General features: G+C 38.1%; 1 protein-coding gene across 1 annotated transcript; it reads left to right on the top strand.

Annotated features, from left to right (window-relative positions):
- The first annotated feature begins 7,637 nt into the window (after positions 1 to 7,637).
- msx2b (muscle segment homeobox 2b) lies at positions 7,638 to 10,967 on the top strand. Its single transcript, XM_026938817.3, has 2 exons — positions 7,638 to 8,064; positions 9,442 to 10,967. Exons 1-2 carry the CDS (start codon positions 7,830 to 7,832, stop codon positions 9,852 to 9,854), a joined length of 648 nt encoding a protein of 215 aa, XP_026794618.1. The 5' UTR covers positions 7,638 to 7,829; the 3' UTR covers positions 9,855 to 10,967.
- Positions 10,968 to 17,142: the final 6,175 nt, after the last annotated feature.

The following is a 17,142-nucleotide window of genomic DNA, read 5'->3' on the forward strand; positions in this document are numbered from 1 at the left end:
TATGTTGGCAAGTTAGCTATCATCATGAGCTGTCATCATCAGTAAAGATTTCCAAACATTAGGTAAACTTCCTGCTGTCAGTGGCAGCCAAAATATTTGGGTTTCACAGACATAATATAGAAATAATTAACAAAATATTAAATGCACAGCAAAAAGCTTTACTGAAGGCCACTTCAGTATTTTTCCCTGTTGCTGCTGTAACAACACACACTGGTGTCAGTTCAAATTTAAACTAAGAAACACGTATTCATTTCCCAGTACAGATTTTTGCCTGTTATATATACTAAACCACTGAATGAGTTATAAATAAATACCCAGTGCAAGAGTGAATAGAAGATTCCATGCAAGAGCATAAAGTATTCACACTGGAGAAAAATGTGAAATGATTTCAAGGCCAGAATATCCATATTTGGGATTGGGCGAGTCAGTGGGGGGCTCCAAATGATTAAGATAATGACTAGACCTTTAAAATATTTGTCATATTTTCTATATATATTACTTCCTGGAAAAGGAGCAAACAGATACAAAAGTACAGTTTATATATATATATATATATATATATATATATATATATATGTATACAAATTTATTTGTATAGCGCTCTTAACAAAGAAGCTTTACAGAAATAAATACATTCAGGATTTAAACTGTAAATGTATGAATTTATCCCTAATGAGCAAGCAAGAGGTGATGGTGGTGAGGAAAAACTCCCTGAGATGATATGAGGAAGAAACCTTGAGAGGAACCAGACTCAAAAGAGAACCCATCCTCATCTGGGTGACACCCGATAGTGCGATTATAAATAAATCCCTTCTATAACTGTGTACTACATTGACAAATAGTGCAATTGTGTAACCAGGAAATTGATTACAGTTTTCACATTAAGTCTGTTTTGTTGAACCGATCCACTGTCCACTGATGGAGACCTGAGTGTAAAACTGCTCGCAGCAACCGCGGCCCCAAAGCCACCACAGTACAACTGCCCATATGAACCACAGTCCAAAGCCATCTCCATGGCCCCCAAGCGGCACCATCCGCCATCAATCCCACTGATCTTCAGGCCGTCCATGTGGGGCCACCCACAACCCTCCAACCAATGAGAACTCCAACCAGAAGTAGGGCATCAGGATGGATCAGGCAGGTCCGGAGAGCAGAAGGGGTCAGGATCACTAGTATCTCAGGAGTAGGATGTGTAGCTCGACAGAGCGGGAGAGAGAGGGAGAGATTGTTAGGTAAGCTTTTTCTGTCGTAATGGTTAAGGAAAATGTACTTTGTGTGCAGAGTGCAAGCAGGGACTCCAGCAAGACTAGCTATGACAGCAGAACTAAAAGGGAGAGCCAGAAGGTAACACAGACATGAGGACATCCTGGGACATAAAGCAGCAGCCTCTCCACCATCAACACACCTGAGTGAACGTGTGAGAGTGGGGGGGGGGGGGGGGGTGGAGGGTGGGGGGGGCGGGGGGGGGGGGGGGGCGACAGTATCCAAACATCCCAGTTCACCACAACACTCTATGCCTGTGAAACCTCCAGACCTGCTCCTTTATCTAAAAAAACTGTTCACAAAAGGCTTGACTAAACAAATACGTTTTCAGCCTAGACTTAAAGACTGAGACTGTGAGTGAGTCCTGAATACTAATTGGAAGGCAATTGTAAGGGGCTTTTTAAGAGAAAGCTCTACCCCCTGCTGAAGCCTTCACTATTTGAGGTACCAACAAATAGCCTGCACCTTTTGATTGAAGTAGCCATGACGGATCATAAAAGACCAAAATTTCACTCAGGTACTGAGGCGTGAGATCATTCAGTGCTTTATAGGTTAACAGTAGTAGTTTATAATCAGTGTGAAATTTGATTGGGAGCCAATGCAGTGTGGATAAGATAGGGGTGATGTGGTCATATCTTCTGGTTCTAGTAAGGACTCTCGCTGTTGCATTCTGGACTAACTGGAGCTTATTTATACATCTACTGGAACATCCAGACAGTAAGGCATTACAATAACAAAAAAAAAAAAAGAACTAATTTTTCTGCATTGTGTAGTGACAATATATTTTCTTATCTTAGCAATATTCCTGAGATGAAAGGAAGCTATCCTAGTAATATTATCTACATGAGCTTCTAATGAAAGACTGGTGTCGATAATCACACCAAGGTCTTTTAGTGCTGCACATGATGAAAGAGAAAGGTCATCCAGAGTTTTTATGTAATCAGAAAGCTTACTTCTAGCTGCATGAGGTCCTAGTACAAGTACTTCTGTCTTGTCAGAATTGAGTAAAAGGAAGTTAATAAGCATCCAGTATCTAAAACAGAACCTTGCAGAACACCAAACTTTACCTTAGTATGCGTACAGAAGTCACCATTTACAAACTGATAACAATCAGTCAAATAAGACCTGAACCAGGAAAGGGCCGTTCCCTTAATGCCTACTACATTTTCCAGTCTATCGAGGAGAATAGCATGATCAATGGTATCAAAAGTTGTACTAAGGTCAAGCAGCACAAGCAAGGGGTCACAACCCTGATCAGAGGCCAGCAGTAAGTCATTTACCACTTTAACCAGCGCTGTCTCTGTGCTATGATGAGGCCTAAATCCTGACTGATACATTAATGAATGTTATTCCTATGTAGGTATGTGCTACAACCTTTTCTAGGATCTTGGAGATTTGACATTGGCCTATAGTTGGACAATTGACAGGGATTGAGGTCAGGTTTTTTAATCAGGGGTTTGATAACTGCTAGTTTAGAAGATTTAGGTAAATAGCCAGTTCTAAGGGAAGAAGAGGTTCAGTTGCTTCTGGAATTATCTGTTTGAAGAAACATGTAGGTAAGGGATCTAGTATACGAGTTAATGATTTTGATGAGGAAATTAGTAAAATTAAATAAATAAAACATTCTAATCATTGATCTGACATCATTATATTATTATCTACAGGGTTAGTTATAAAACTGTCCGGTTTTAAATTAATAGTCTGAATTTTTGCCTGATATTTTCAATTTTACCATTGAACAAATTCATGAACTCATCACTGCTATATAATGATTGTATGTGTGTTTCTATTGTGGTCTTATTCCTAGTTAATTTTGCTACAGTATTAAATAAGAATCTAGGATTATTTCTGTTGTCTTCAATTAGGGTGGAGAGATACATTGATCTAGCAGCACTAAGAGCTTTCCTATAGCTCAGGAGCCTCTCTTTCTATGCTGTTTGAAATACTACCAATTTAGTTTGAAACCATTTATGTTTTTGAGTGTTATATTTTTTATATTTAATCTGAATGTTAGTATTACATCAAGAGTGTGACCACCACTGTGAGTGGGTCCTATTATGTTCTGATTAACCCCTACTGAATCTAGACTGGACACAACCGCTGTTCTCAGAGAGTCTTCTGGGTTATCAAAATGAATACTGATGTCTCCAACAAATAATGCTTTGTCTAAAGAAACAACCAGGAATTCAGAATATGGCCCTGGGGGTTTTGAAAATTCAAATTTAGTGGAATCACCTGGGTAGACTTATTCTTTGTGGCTATGTACATTATGTTAGTATAAAGAACTTCAAACCTGTTGAATTTATGACTAGGTGTTTGTGTGATGCCTAGATTATCATTATAAATAGCTGCGACGCCTCCTCCTCTGCCAGTTAGATGGGGCTGATGTATGTAACTGTATCCAGGAAGACTAGCTCCATTTAATGCTACATTGCTCGTTTGGTTTAATCCATGTTTCTGTTAAACACAGTACATCAAACTCCTGATCAGTAAAGGTTTCATTAACAATAAGCACTTTAGATGTAAGAGATCTAATATTCAACCTGTTGGCTGTCCACTATGATCTAATTTTATGTTAGCTAAAACAAACTTTCTGAGTATTTCTACATTTTTCAATTGCTCAGGGAACAGACAGAGTCTCAATATAGTGGAACCTGAGTGACGACTCAGTGCAGCTAGCAGACGGTCAGTTTAGCCTGCTTGTCTGCTCCCTGGCCTTGGCCCTGGATTGTCACCGATTAACTAAGCCTGTTCTGAGACTATGTGCTATGCTGCAAGAAATAAGCAGCACGTTCCCAAGTGGGATGGACACCGTCCCGCCCTAACAGACCAGCCTTGCCCTCAAAACTACTCCAATTATCTTTAAAGCCCACATTGTTTTCGGAGCACCACCTGGACATTCAGCAGTTCAGCAACCATAACCTGCTGTAAGCTACATCGCCACGCCGCATAGGGATGGGGCCAGAGCATATTACTAATTTACACACCCCTACAATGTTAGTAACCTCTGACTGTCAAAGGCGTATATCATTAGCTTCTACATGAAAAAATATCTTTGAGAACCTGTGCTTGCCTAAGACCCTAAGATTACCTGCTATGTCTGGTGCCCTGGCTCCCGGTATACGCCTAACTAGTGCTGCTGGTGCCCCCAAAGGCCTAGCTAATTTCACATGCCTTAAGATAGAGTCTCCTATAACCAGAGCTCTTTCAGGTTTCTCAGCAGGTGCTGCACTGAGGAGAGCAAACCTGTTAGACACGTGAAGCGGAGAGGAGTTGTGCTCCCATGGGTGAGCCTTAGCATTAGCTTTGGCTTTGCGATTATGCCTCTGAGTCGTCACTCATTCGCCCCCTGTGAGGGCTCTAATGCCGAAGTTGGGTGATTGCTAACTCCGCCTAAGACATCCAGACTTTCTCCTATAGAAAATACACTGCTCTTGCTGCTACTCTCACTAACCCTCTCTAGAGTGTGGATGCGCACCTCTAATGCTGTAATCTTCTCTATCAGAGAGCTAACAAATATACACTTTGCACGAATAAAGCTATTATTAACAACGGAGGAAGAATGACTAAACATCAGCTGTAGATATGGTTGTCTTTCTTGGGCTTGCCTTATTTGGTATATGTGTACAATGATCTGTAATGGTTTTGCATGTAGTCCTCATACAGGCCATTTATAATGGAAATAATGATATTTGGCATAACATGTTTCATTGGCATGTAAGTTGCATTCAGATTTGAGCATCAGTGCACGGGCTAGAATGGCATTTGTAGGCCCATGTCTATCTATGGTGTCAGGTTTTTTGATTGGGTCTTACATTTTTCTGTAGTATGTGTGGTGATACTGTACTTTAGCTCATGAAATCTATGGTCTTTCTTTAGAGCCATAGTAAATTTTTTAGATGTGAAGTGGGAGGAGGGGGGCACTTCAAGTGTGGTCAACCTAGGGTACCACACTGTGTTAATCATTTTTCATTTGTGATATGCAGACAACATGCCACACTGGAACCTTCATTCCATTCTTACATCACTTGATCCCTTTAATGAAAAACAATCAGCAGGAGAGCGTTTTTAGAAATTAAATCTTAAATTTGTGTCAAAAGTGAATGTTATCCACCTTCAAAAGCAAGTCACACCACTACATGGCATTTTCTGTGCAATTCCATTTCAGATAGAAATCACAGCAGTTAAAGAACATGAAATACAATACACAGACGCTATTGCTTTTCATTAGTGACATGCAGAAAATATCCATGCTGAAAAGTAAAACCTTCATTACATTGCTCATACATCACTTGATCTCATCACTGAAAAACAATCAGTAAGGGATTGCTGTGTCAGAAATGACACGTCAAACCTTGAGGCAGATGAGCTACAGCAGCAGAAGACCATATTTGGTTCCACTTCTGTCAGGCAAGAACAGAAAGCTGAGGATGCAGTGGGCACAGGCTCACCAAAACTGGACAGTAGAAGACTGGAAAAACATAGTCTGGTCTGATGAATCTCAATTTCTGCTGAGGCACACAGATGGTAGGGTTAGAATTTGGCACCAACAGCATGAATCCATGGACCCAACCTGCCTTGTGTTAACAGTCCAGGCTGGTGGAGGTGGTGTGATGGTGTGGGGAATGTTTTCTTGGCACACTTTGGGCCTGTTCATACCAATCAACCATCATTCAAACACTACAGCCTATTTGAGTATTGTTGTTGACCATGTGCATCCCTTCATGGCCACAATTTTCCCATCTTCTAATGGCTACTTCCAGCATGATAATGCACACTTCACAAAGAAAAATCCATCTCAAACTGGTTTCATTAACTTGACAATGAGTTCATTGTTCTTCAGTGGTCTTCCCAGTCACCGGATCTGAATCCAATAGAACAACTTTTGGCATGTCAAGTCAAGTGGCTTTATTGTCATTTCAACCATATACAGCTAGTTAGTACACAGTAAAACAAAACAACGTTCCGCCAGGACCATGGTGCTACATCAAACAACACTGAACTACAAGAGACTACACATTTCTACATACAGTGCATGTGCAAGCATGTGCAAACACCATAAGACAGTACAATGACTACCAAAACAGGACAATAGGCACAGTAAGATACAGGCAGCGCCGACCAGTACACAGTTCAGGTAAGAAAGTGAATGAGATATAACAGTAGTGCAAAAGCGTAACAATATAATAAATTGCAGTGATTGTAAACATAACAAACTATGGCATAGTATTCAGCAGATAAACTTATAATATATATGGACTTAGCAGTTTTTGGGGTAGCAGCCAGGTAGAGAGTATAAGTAGTGACAAAAAATTATATACAATATTTTATAAATACTGTAGCAGCAAAAATGTAGGTAGTAAATACAGAGATGTGCAAAGGGAGTGGGATGGTGTTCAGTTGAGTGTGTGTGTGTGTGTGTGTGTGTGTGTGTGTGTGTGTGTGTTGTCAGTCCAGTCTCTGAGTGTTGAGGAGTCTGATGGCTTGGGGAAGAAACTGTTACACAGTCTGGCCGTGAGGGCCCAAATGCTTTGGTACCGTTTGCAAGATGGCAGGAAGGTAAAGAGTTTGCATGTGGTTAAATGGGAGATTCGCAGCATGAAAATCTGCAGGAATTGCATGATGCAATCATGTCAACATGGACCAGAATTTCAAAGGAATGTTTCTTGTGGAATCCATGGCACAAAGAATTGAGACTGTTTTGAGAGCAAAGGGAGGCCCTGCCCAGTATTAGTATAGTGTTCCTAATAAAGTGCTCAGTAAGTGTGCGTCTGTATATATATATATATATATATATATATATATATATATATATATATATATATATATATATATATATATATATATATAGAGAGAGAGAGAGAGAGAGAGAGAGAGAGAGAGAGAGAGAGAGAGAGAGAGAGAGAGAGAGAGTGAGCTTACCTTGTTTTAACCTTGTAAATTGGCTTGGTTAGAGAAGCTTTACTTAGCACTTCTGCACAACTCTCGGTGGCCAACATTACAAGCTGTTACAAAACATTTATTGTATAGAAAAAAATCAGTATTTTAAAAGGGACATCATAAATTCTGCCATAAAACCTGCCTAATATTGAGGCACCTATTTGTGATCATTAATAACACTGTTAACACTATTAGATGTGAATTGTTTACCTCAGTGTTCAGTGGCAATGTATGAACAAAATATATCTAACCTGCACTTTCTGTAAAGTTTTCTTCACATGAAGCCCTGTGTATCTGTAACATGCGTAGAGCAGTAACTTGCATTAACTACTCATCACAACATCAGTCACTTCACGCGGCAGCGGTCTAATTGCAAATCCTCGCACAGCCAATCACAAGCGAGCAAGCCGAGCGTTAAGTTCTGGCTGCAGATCAGACGGGGCTCCTATTGGTCCACAATCTCAGGCTCGTAGGTAGTCGGGGGTCAAAGGCTACCTGTGAGTCACACGAGTCAGCTGAGTGAAAGCGGTAACCGCGGAAGACTCGTTACAGCTGCAGTGTTTATCGCTCCGAGTTAGAGAGAAAGAGATAAGCGTCACGGACAAGGACACGGACAGAGGGCGGTGATGGAGCAACGCAGAGCTCAGGCTCCGACTCTTTCCTTCAGCGTGGAGTCGCTCATAGCCTGCGACAAAAGCACCAAGGAGCGGAGGAAAAGTTCCGAGTACCTGTTCGGGCAAAGTCAGGTCTCATCGCCCCAAAACACGGAAAGTGTCCGAACTTCACTCGTCAAGTCGGAGTCTCCAGAGCCTGAGGAGATCCAAGCTGCCTGGGTAACTAACTCTGCGTTTTCACACACACGTAAGTTTCCCCGTATTCATTAGCGGACATTTTCTTTAAAGAGTTTAATTTTTTTCTTAAATAAAATAAATAAATGTAAAAGACGGTAAATGCTAGGAGGTAAATCGCCTATTTAAATGTGTATAATGTCAATATTTTTAACAAAACTGAGTCTCGCCTACATTAAAGCGTGTAGCAAGCTATTCAAATTTACATTAATTTTATATATATATATATATATATATATATATATATATATATATATATATATATATTATATTATTATTATTTATATTTATATATATTATTATTTTATAATTATATAAAATGATAGAGAGAGGAATATATATATAAAATGAGAGAGAGAGGAATATATATATAAAATGAGAGAGCTCGAGCTCGATGGTCTGGCTTGTGGTGGATCTGGAGTGAAGCGCAGGAACACTGGCTCAGGCTCCATGAACACACACAGTCACAGTTAGGGGCAGTTTGGAGTTGCTAATCCAACCTGCAGGCATTGCTTTGGGGAGGTGGGAGGAAACATGGAGAGAACATTTTATTTTATTTTATTTCGTTTATTTTTTTGTGATTTCAGTGACAGACTTCTGTACTTCCTACATAACATCACATGCATGTTTACTTAATTTTGCTCATGTGCCATTTCACCAATATGTTCAGCGACATGTCAGCGAGTACTGTACAATTTCACAGAAGCCAGAAGGAGTCCTGTGTTCCAGCTCTACCAGCAAAGCAGCAAAATGCTATAAACCTACATTACTGTAACTAACTACAAGCACAAACTAAGCTAACAGTTAGTGTAGAGCTAACTCCCAACATGGTTTTAGCTTGATGGTACTCTCAGTCCCTGACCTAGTGACCTAGCATGAGGAAATGCTTTTGATGGCACTTCTGTAAGACGCTCTGGATAAGAACATCTTCTAAATGCTGTGAATGTAATGTTTACACAACTGTACTGATTTCACTTTTGAACATGTAAGGGAAAAGTATATTAGAATAATAATTCCTGTACCTGTTTGGCACTTTTTTTTTGTGCATTTAGAGAAAACGAACGTGTAACAGTTGTGCTGGCACTCCACTACTTTATAGGCTGTCACCTGGAACTCTCTATGCTCAGAGTGTAGCTAGCTGAAACAGCTAAAAAACAGAAACAGGAAAATGCATGACCCCGATTGGTTTATCCTTTTTTCAACATCCGTATAGTGCAATTATCATATGCACCCACTGACCACTCAATTAGAATATAAACTGTCATCACATTGCTAAAATCCTAGCAAAGAAATGTGAAACTCAGTACTGTTCTTAAAATCATTAGTGATTTGTCAAATAACCCAGTAAAAAGTAGAATAACAGTTTATGTTCTTTAATTCCATTCCACAGGGCAGGTGAGTCCACAGTGCACGCTGCGCAAGCACAAGTCCAACCGCAAACCACGCACACCCTTTACCACAGCTCAGCTGCTGGCACTTGAGCGTAAGTTCCACCAAAAGCAGTACCTGTCCATTGCTGAGCGTGCCGAGTTCTCCAGCTCACTCACGCTTACAGAGACTCAGGTAAAGATCTGGTTCCAGAACCGCCGTGCCAAGGCCAAGCGACTGCATGAGGCTGAACTCGAGAAACTCAAACTGGTTACTAAATCTCCACTGACACCATGTCCATCTTTTGCTGTGGCACTGCCTGTTGGGCAACCACTCTACAGCAACTCATTTCCTTACCAGAGGCCCCTGGTGCCTGTTTCGCCACTTGGAGTGTATGGAACACCGCTGGGATATGGCTTGTATCACCTAGCATGAATGGATGTAATGGAAACAGCCAAAAAACCTAAACTAAAACCAGTCTGTGAATGCAAAACACTGGATCACCCAGAGCTCTCAAAAGTGCCTGACATGGAAAGAGGAGGCCTTTAATCGGTAACTGATGGATTAGATATCATTACTGTGTGGGTGGATGCATTTATTGCTTTGTATTTATGTGTGTATGTGCATATGTGTGAACAGTATGTGCTTTTTATTCATCTTAATGTAATGTATTGTAATTCAGATTATTCTTTATATATCAAATATTGATAGCACTAAATCAACTGTTGATTGATGTCTGCTTTTTATATAATTGGTTTTATTGCCATTAGCGTTATACCTCAACCTAAAAACAAGCTGCAGGTTAATTGTCAAAGCTGAAGACTCAGTACATATGTTTTTGAATGAACTTAGGTACTTTGTGTGGTACATTTAATAAAACATCAATTTAGTTTTCCAAGGATTGGTATCAGCTTTCGCCACTCCCTGTAGAAAATGTACAGTTATTACTTTTTACATTTATTTGGTTCAAATGTGGCAATACTAGTTTTCTACTCTGTTTTGCATATACTGTATTTTTTTTTTCTTAGAGTCCTTTGAAAATGGTCTCATTGTACAGATAAAACAAAGTTATTTTTTTCCAACAAAGAATAAAATTATTACCTTTGGATTATTACTATATAGAAAAATGTATTTCCTTTTTTCTCATAAATGGAAAAAAACTTGCTCATATCATGCAGGGTTACAGGTCTTATACTTTTTTAATCTTGGCCATGACTATATATTTTCGAGGTGATGTGCTGTGATGCTGCACTCAGCACTCATCTTGGCACTGTGTACTTTGATTACAAGCTGGAAATTCAGTGCTTTTCAATGACTGTAACAGCTTTTCCATTCAGCACTTCATCATGCAAAGGAGAGAGACAATATGTTTGTCACTAGTGCTGTTAATTTGAACATATTAATTGCCTTTCCAAAATAATAAAGCTCTGTGCCACCAGAGTTTCTTAACTATAGCACACTTCCTTTTGAGTACTTTTAGATATAGCTGTAGAGTCCTACCAGCACTTAACTAAAGCATCAGTGAAAACACACTCCATTCATAATAATATATCGTTTAGAGGCCAGCTAATTCTTCGACTATGCCGTTGTGTCCAGCTATCCGTTCGGCTCATTGTTGAGCAGTAAATTATTCAGTCGAACACCTTTCCCTTCAGATAATTTCCTGAGGAAGTCAAATTCCTTTTGATTTATTGACTTTTTTTTTCCTTATCAAGTCATAGCTCTATAGAGGTGGTCACTGTGAGGAACGCATAGACTTGGACCTTGATTGGGTCTGGGCTATGATCTATATATGGCAATTCAGTAGAAGAGACAAAAAGCAAAATGTGATTTAATGATTTTTGTAGGAAATATATATATAGCCTTAAATATCTTCAGATCACTATTTCCTATATTTCATATATATATGTAAAAAATTTTTATTTTTTTTTTTTTTTGAGGCAAGACCGTTTTATGCAAGCAGCCTTTTTGTAGTTGTAATGGTCTGTTCTTAATTACGTCCTGAATATTAAATTGGATGGTGTCTCGGCCCCCTCTGCTGGTCTCAGGCAGAATAACACCCACTGATTTACTACTACTGTGATTTGTTATTACTTGATTTATTTTTTTTTAGGTCAAAATAATATGTCGGTCAATATGTAAGTCAAAATAATACTACAGTTTAGGTGTATTTAATGATATAATTTATCCATACCATTAATATAAAGGCATCCATATACAAGTATCTAGGCGATTTTGCTAAACACTGTTCAAATACAATTTGCTGAATCATAATTGTATAAATTGGATAAATGTTTTTTTCTGGAACCATGAATGTCCTCACTGCTTGCATAAGCCTCCTTATGGCAATGTGTAAAATATAATTAAGGTTTAACGAGGAGTCTTGCTTTAAAGAACGCAGGATGAGGGATTTGTGAGAAGTAAAGGCCAGTTGTCCCCATCAGTAACTCTGAAAAAACTTCTGAACAGACACCAAATGCATCCACGGTGGTTCAGTTCAGTTCAGTTTTATTTGTATAGCGCTTTTAACCATAGAAGTATTTTCCGGACTATTTTCAAAAATAATTGCAAATTGCGTTTTCTATTTGTGGTCGCATAAATTGTGACATAATTCAAATGAAAATGCAAATCGCGTATTACCGTTTGCATTTTCATTTACACGAACCTACAATGTCTGCCAAATTTCAAATGGAAAAGCAAAGTCTATTTGCAATTGCACTGCCTATGTCTTATGAGTTATGACCCTGTCATATCGCAACAGCAACAACAATTACCGGTTTGCTATTTGATTTAATCGGCTTTGCACACGCAGCCTGTAAAAGCTGAACTGGAATCGCAGTGTGCTGTGGGGCGTGTGTGTGTTTGGAAGTGACGTCAGTCACAGTCAGTGGCCAAGAAGGAAAATGTGCTGAACTGTACATGAGGAATGTTTTAACGACTTTTTGTTTCTTTATAATTTACAAAGGAAATCAGCAAAACCTTTTATCTCAAAGCAAAATAAAGTACAATCAGGTTTCGAAGCTGTCGCTCTGGATTTGTGGATGTGATATTTGCCCAAGAAGCACAGGATTTTAACAGCATTGTCCAAAAGGACAGAACCAGTGTTACTGAACAGGACCATTTTTTCTTTGATATCAGATAAGTTACTGAATGAGAGAAAAATAAGTAGTGAGATCTCAGTCCAGAATGAGGTTGAATTGGGACATGTAAAACAGTAGATGAAGGTACTGATTCATCTTCAGAGACACAGAAAGAACATTGCGATTCGATTTCCATAAATTTAGATAAGAATAAAATTACAAAAATTATGAAGGGTTTTATGCAATTGGAAACGGACTTTGCTTTGCCATTTGAAATTTGACAGACATTATATGTTCGTGTAAATGAAAATGAAAATGGTAATATGTGATTTGCATTTTCATTTGAATTGTCACATCCTCATCTGGGTGACACCAGATAGTGCAAGTATAAATAAATTCCTTCTATAACTGTGTACTATAGTGTCAAAATGTACAACTGTGTAACCAGGAACTTATGAGCAACTTATGAATATAAACATCAGAGTTATTTCTGACTTATAGACATTATACTTTTAACTTGAAGTCTATTTTGTTGATGTTATTGACTGTTCAAAGATGGAGACTTGTGCAAAGCTGTTTGTAGCATTTGCAGTCCTAAGGCTATCGAAGGAAGAACATCCACAACCATCTTTAAACCATCTTTTGGTTTCAATGTGCTCCTAGGGTTAGGGTTAACCCAACCCTAACCCCTGCTCCGTTACCTATTCCCAAAAAAACTATTCACTAAAGGCTTGACTAATCAAATATGTTTTCAGCCTAGACTTAAAGACTGAGACTGTGTCTGAGCCTTCACTATTCAAGGTACCAACAAATAGCCTGCACCCTTTGATACGAAGTAGGCATGACGGATCATAAAAGACCAAAAGTTTGCTCATCTACTGTGGCGCGAGACCATTTAGTGCTTTATAGGTCAATAGTAGTATTTTAATAATTAATATGAGATTTGATTGGGAGCCAATGCAGTGTGGATAAGATAGGGGTGATGTGGTCATATCTTCTGGTTCTAGTAAGAACTCTGACTGCTGCATTCTGGACTAACTGGAGCTTGTTTTTTCTAGCTTGCATTACAATAATCCAACCTAGAGGTAACAAAAGCATGAACTACTTTTTCTGCATTACATATCGACATTATATTTTCTTATCTTAGCAATATTTCTGAAATGAAAGAAGGCTATCCTAGTAATATTATCTACATGAGCTTTAAATGAAAGACTGGGTTCAATAATCACACCAAGGTCTTTTACTGCTGCAGATGATGAAACAGAAAGGCCATCCAGAGTTATTATGTAATCAGAAAGCTTACTTCTAGCTGCATGTGGTCCTAGTACAAGTACTTCTGACTTGTCAGAATTAAGTAGAATGAAGTTACTAAGCATGGTTGGACAGCTGACAGGGGTCGAGGTCAGGTTTTTGACTGCTAGTTTAAAAGATTTAGGTACATAGCCGGTGCTAAGTGAAGAACTGATTTTTTAGAAGAGGTTTGATTGCTTCTGGAATTATCTGCGTTGGTAAAGGATCTAGTACACAAGTTGATGATTTTGATGTTAGTTTGGTCTCTCAAAGGGGAGTAAAACATTCTTATCCCTGATCTGATATGTTATTATCTACAGCGTTAGTTATCAGATTTTCTGGGTTTAAATTAATAGTCTGAATTTTTTTGCCTGATATTTTCAATTTTGTCCAAATCATGAAGTCATTGCTACTAAATACTGAAGGTGTGTCTGCTTCTGTGGTGGTCTTATTCCTAGTTAATTCTGCTACAGCACTAAGAGATTTTCTGTAGCTCAGGAGGCTCTCCTTCCATGCTGTTAGGAATACTACCAATTTAATTTGACGCCATTTACATTCTTATTTTCGAGTGGTCTGTTCTACTGTGCCTTCTGTTACATCTTCTTTAATAGCAATGAAGTACAATCAGTTTAGCTTCTCACTAGCTGACATGACAAAAAATGGCTCTCTATTTTGAAAAAATGAAAAACTTTACCCAGGCCAAAACATCGGGGCTTTGCTCAACTCATTAAGATATTTTGCTGAACATTGCAGGAAAGTAACACTGAAAAAAGATGCCAACCATTTATATAAGACAACACTAGATGCCACATCAGCCACTGCTCGGAGCTGCCTTAATACATCATTACTTCCTACTAGACATGAAACTGAACACAAATACATTATCCATATTTATATATACAGATAATGTGTTCTAAAGTAATACACTATTAGGGTTTTTTGTTTTGTTTTTATAGAAAGTTTCATGTTCTGACTAGAAATGTGCATTGGGACTGGGATCGCACAGGATGAAACAAAAATGCTGTATGTGAAAGTTTGTGGGCAGGGTTCATTTAAAAAACTCCACAAAAGACCTGAAAGTAGCTCAAAAACTGGCTTTGAATAAGGGAGATGCATTTTTCTTCTCAGTCTTTGCATGGGGAACAAGTTCACAGTGGGTAAATCACACACTTCTGATTTGCATATACAGAAATTTTTCTGTACATTGTAGACACTCTCACTGTATGTACTCACATTTGTTCCCCTTTGTTTGCTATAGCCTATGTTTAAGGTAATTGGACTTGCTTTTTCCACCAGCAACTTCCAAAACAAGCCCAATTAGGTGTAAAAATTGGGGTAAGAGTATGTGCAACAAAAAAAAAACTGTCACCCTGACAACCCTGCTTGCAGTTCATTAGCATGAGATGAATACAAGGCACACTAAATTTTGTGTTGCTTTTTTGTCTATCATCATCAATCATCAGTGGTTTGCTCCAGTAGCCCAACCTAAATTCTGCTTTACAGCGCTCCAAAATAAACCATATTTCTAACATATTTCTGTACAAACAAAAGAAATTTATTTCTTTTGTTTGTACAGAAAATTTATTTACAGAGAAAATTTATTTACAGAGCCGCTGCTGCATATACCTCACACAGGCCATGCACAGTGCACAGAGCAGCATATTTTTTGGAGACTTCAGCAGTGATATCAATTAATCATTGAATTAATTTTACAAATATTAACTTGCAAAAGTTTGAGCATCCCATCCAAACTACATATTTTGTTGATTTAGTGAAAAAGAAGTAAACACAACCTCTGCAGCATAATATTTTTACAGTTACTTTATTTATTTATTTTTTTTTAACTTAAAAAATAACTATGGCATGTGCAAATGTTTGGACACTCTTCTAGTTGTAGTCTCAGAACTTAATTGACTAATTGTGCCTTAAAGTTCACCCAAAAATGAAAATTCTGTCATCATGTTGTTCCAAACCTATAAGACTTTTGTTCATCTTGGGAGCACAAATGAAGATTTTTAATGAAACCTGGGAGATTTCTGTCCCTCCATTGACAGTCTATGTAACCAAAACTTTCAAACTCCCAAAAGTTAATAAAGGCATCATAAAAGTAATCCATGTGACTCCAGTGGTTTAATCCCAATTTTATGAAGCGATACGAATGCTTTGTGTGGGCAAAAAAACTAAAATTAAGTCTTTATTCACAAATTATCTTCACTGCACTGCACTCAAGGTTCTGGCATCCAGGAAATGCAAAATCAACTTAGAATGTAATGAATGAAACTTGCATACAGCGTCCCTCTTCCTCTGCGGTCTATGTGGAAGTGAAGATATTTTGTGAATGAAAGTTCTTGAAAGTTCTGCATCGTTATTAAAAGAATAATGTCGTAATGTATGTCATAATGAAATACAGCTTAAAAGACCCCAGTTTGACTCAGAGCAGCACCGCTTCCAGCTTCGTAGTAGATTCTGACTTTTCTGATATTTTTGGAATGTAACAAACACAAATCCAAAAAAGTTAATCTGATTAAATATTATTAGGTGGCTATTGTTATCAACTAAAAACAACATTTTGTTGACTTGGGAAAGGCATCCTTATTTCAAAAGATAGTTCCCTAGCTTAATAGCCACATGAGATAGAAAGTTTGCCAGCAACTTCCACATGACCAATTATCAACTCAAATGAAGTAGCTGAGAAACTGTATAAATTCAGGAGTTCAGGAATAAAATTACATTCTGCACATTGCTATTTGTAATTTGTTAAGGAAAACAACAGTTACAGGTACAGACAGTGGCACTGTGCTGCACGCCTGTTTACCTTTTACTTTACACACCTTTTACTGGAAAGGTTCAGATATTAGAGACTATATGCAAATGAAGAAATGTGAGTCTACACTGATAAAATCATTATGTTCAGCTTCTGTCACAGATCTACCCTGAAAATTCACCCACAACACTCTGTTTCCCTTTGTGTATTAACACCTGGAGCTCTTTAATCATGGACTATTTAAACTTTCCACTCTCTCAGCTTCACAAACTCCTGTTCTGGAAAATTGCCTATATTCATTTGTTTTATCACTGTTGCAATTGTTTATTAGTTGGTGGTGTTTTAAGGCTCTTGTGGTATTGTTCCATCAATGTATTTAGTGTTTGTGTGTTACTGTTACAGCTTCCAACAAAGCGGTAGGACAAAATGTTAAATAAATGAAAAATGTTGCATTTTACTTTACTAATTTATAATCATAGATTTTAAATAAATAAATAAATAAATAAATAAATCACACAATATGATTATCAAGTATAAAAGACTTGCATGAAAATTACATACAATTTTCACAGATGTAAGGAAAAAAAAC

This window comes from Pangasianodon hypophthalmus, chromosome 15, assembly GCF_027358585.1.
Source record: "Pangasianodon hypophthalmus isolate fPanHyp1 chromosome 15, fPanHyp1.pri, whole genome shotgun sequence".
Taxonomy (NCBI): Eukaryota; Metazoa; Chordata; class Actinopteri; order Siluriformes; family Pangasiidae; genus Pangasianodon; species Pangasianodon hypophthalmus.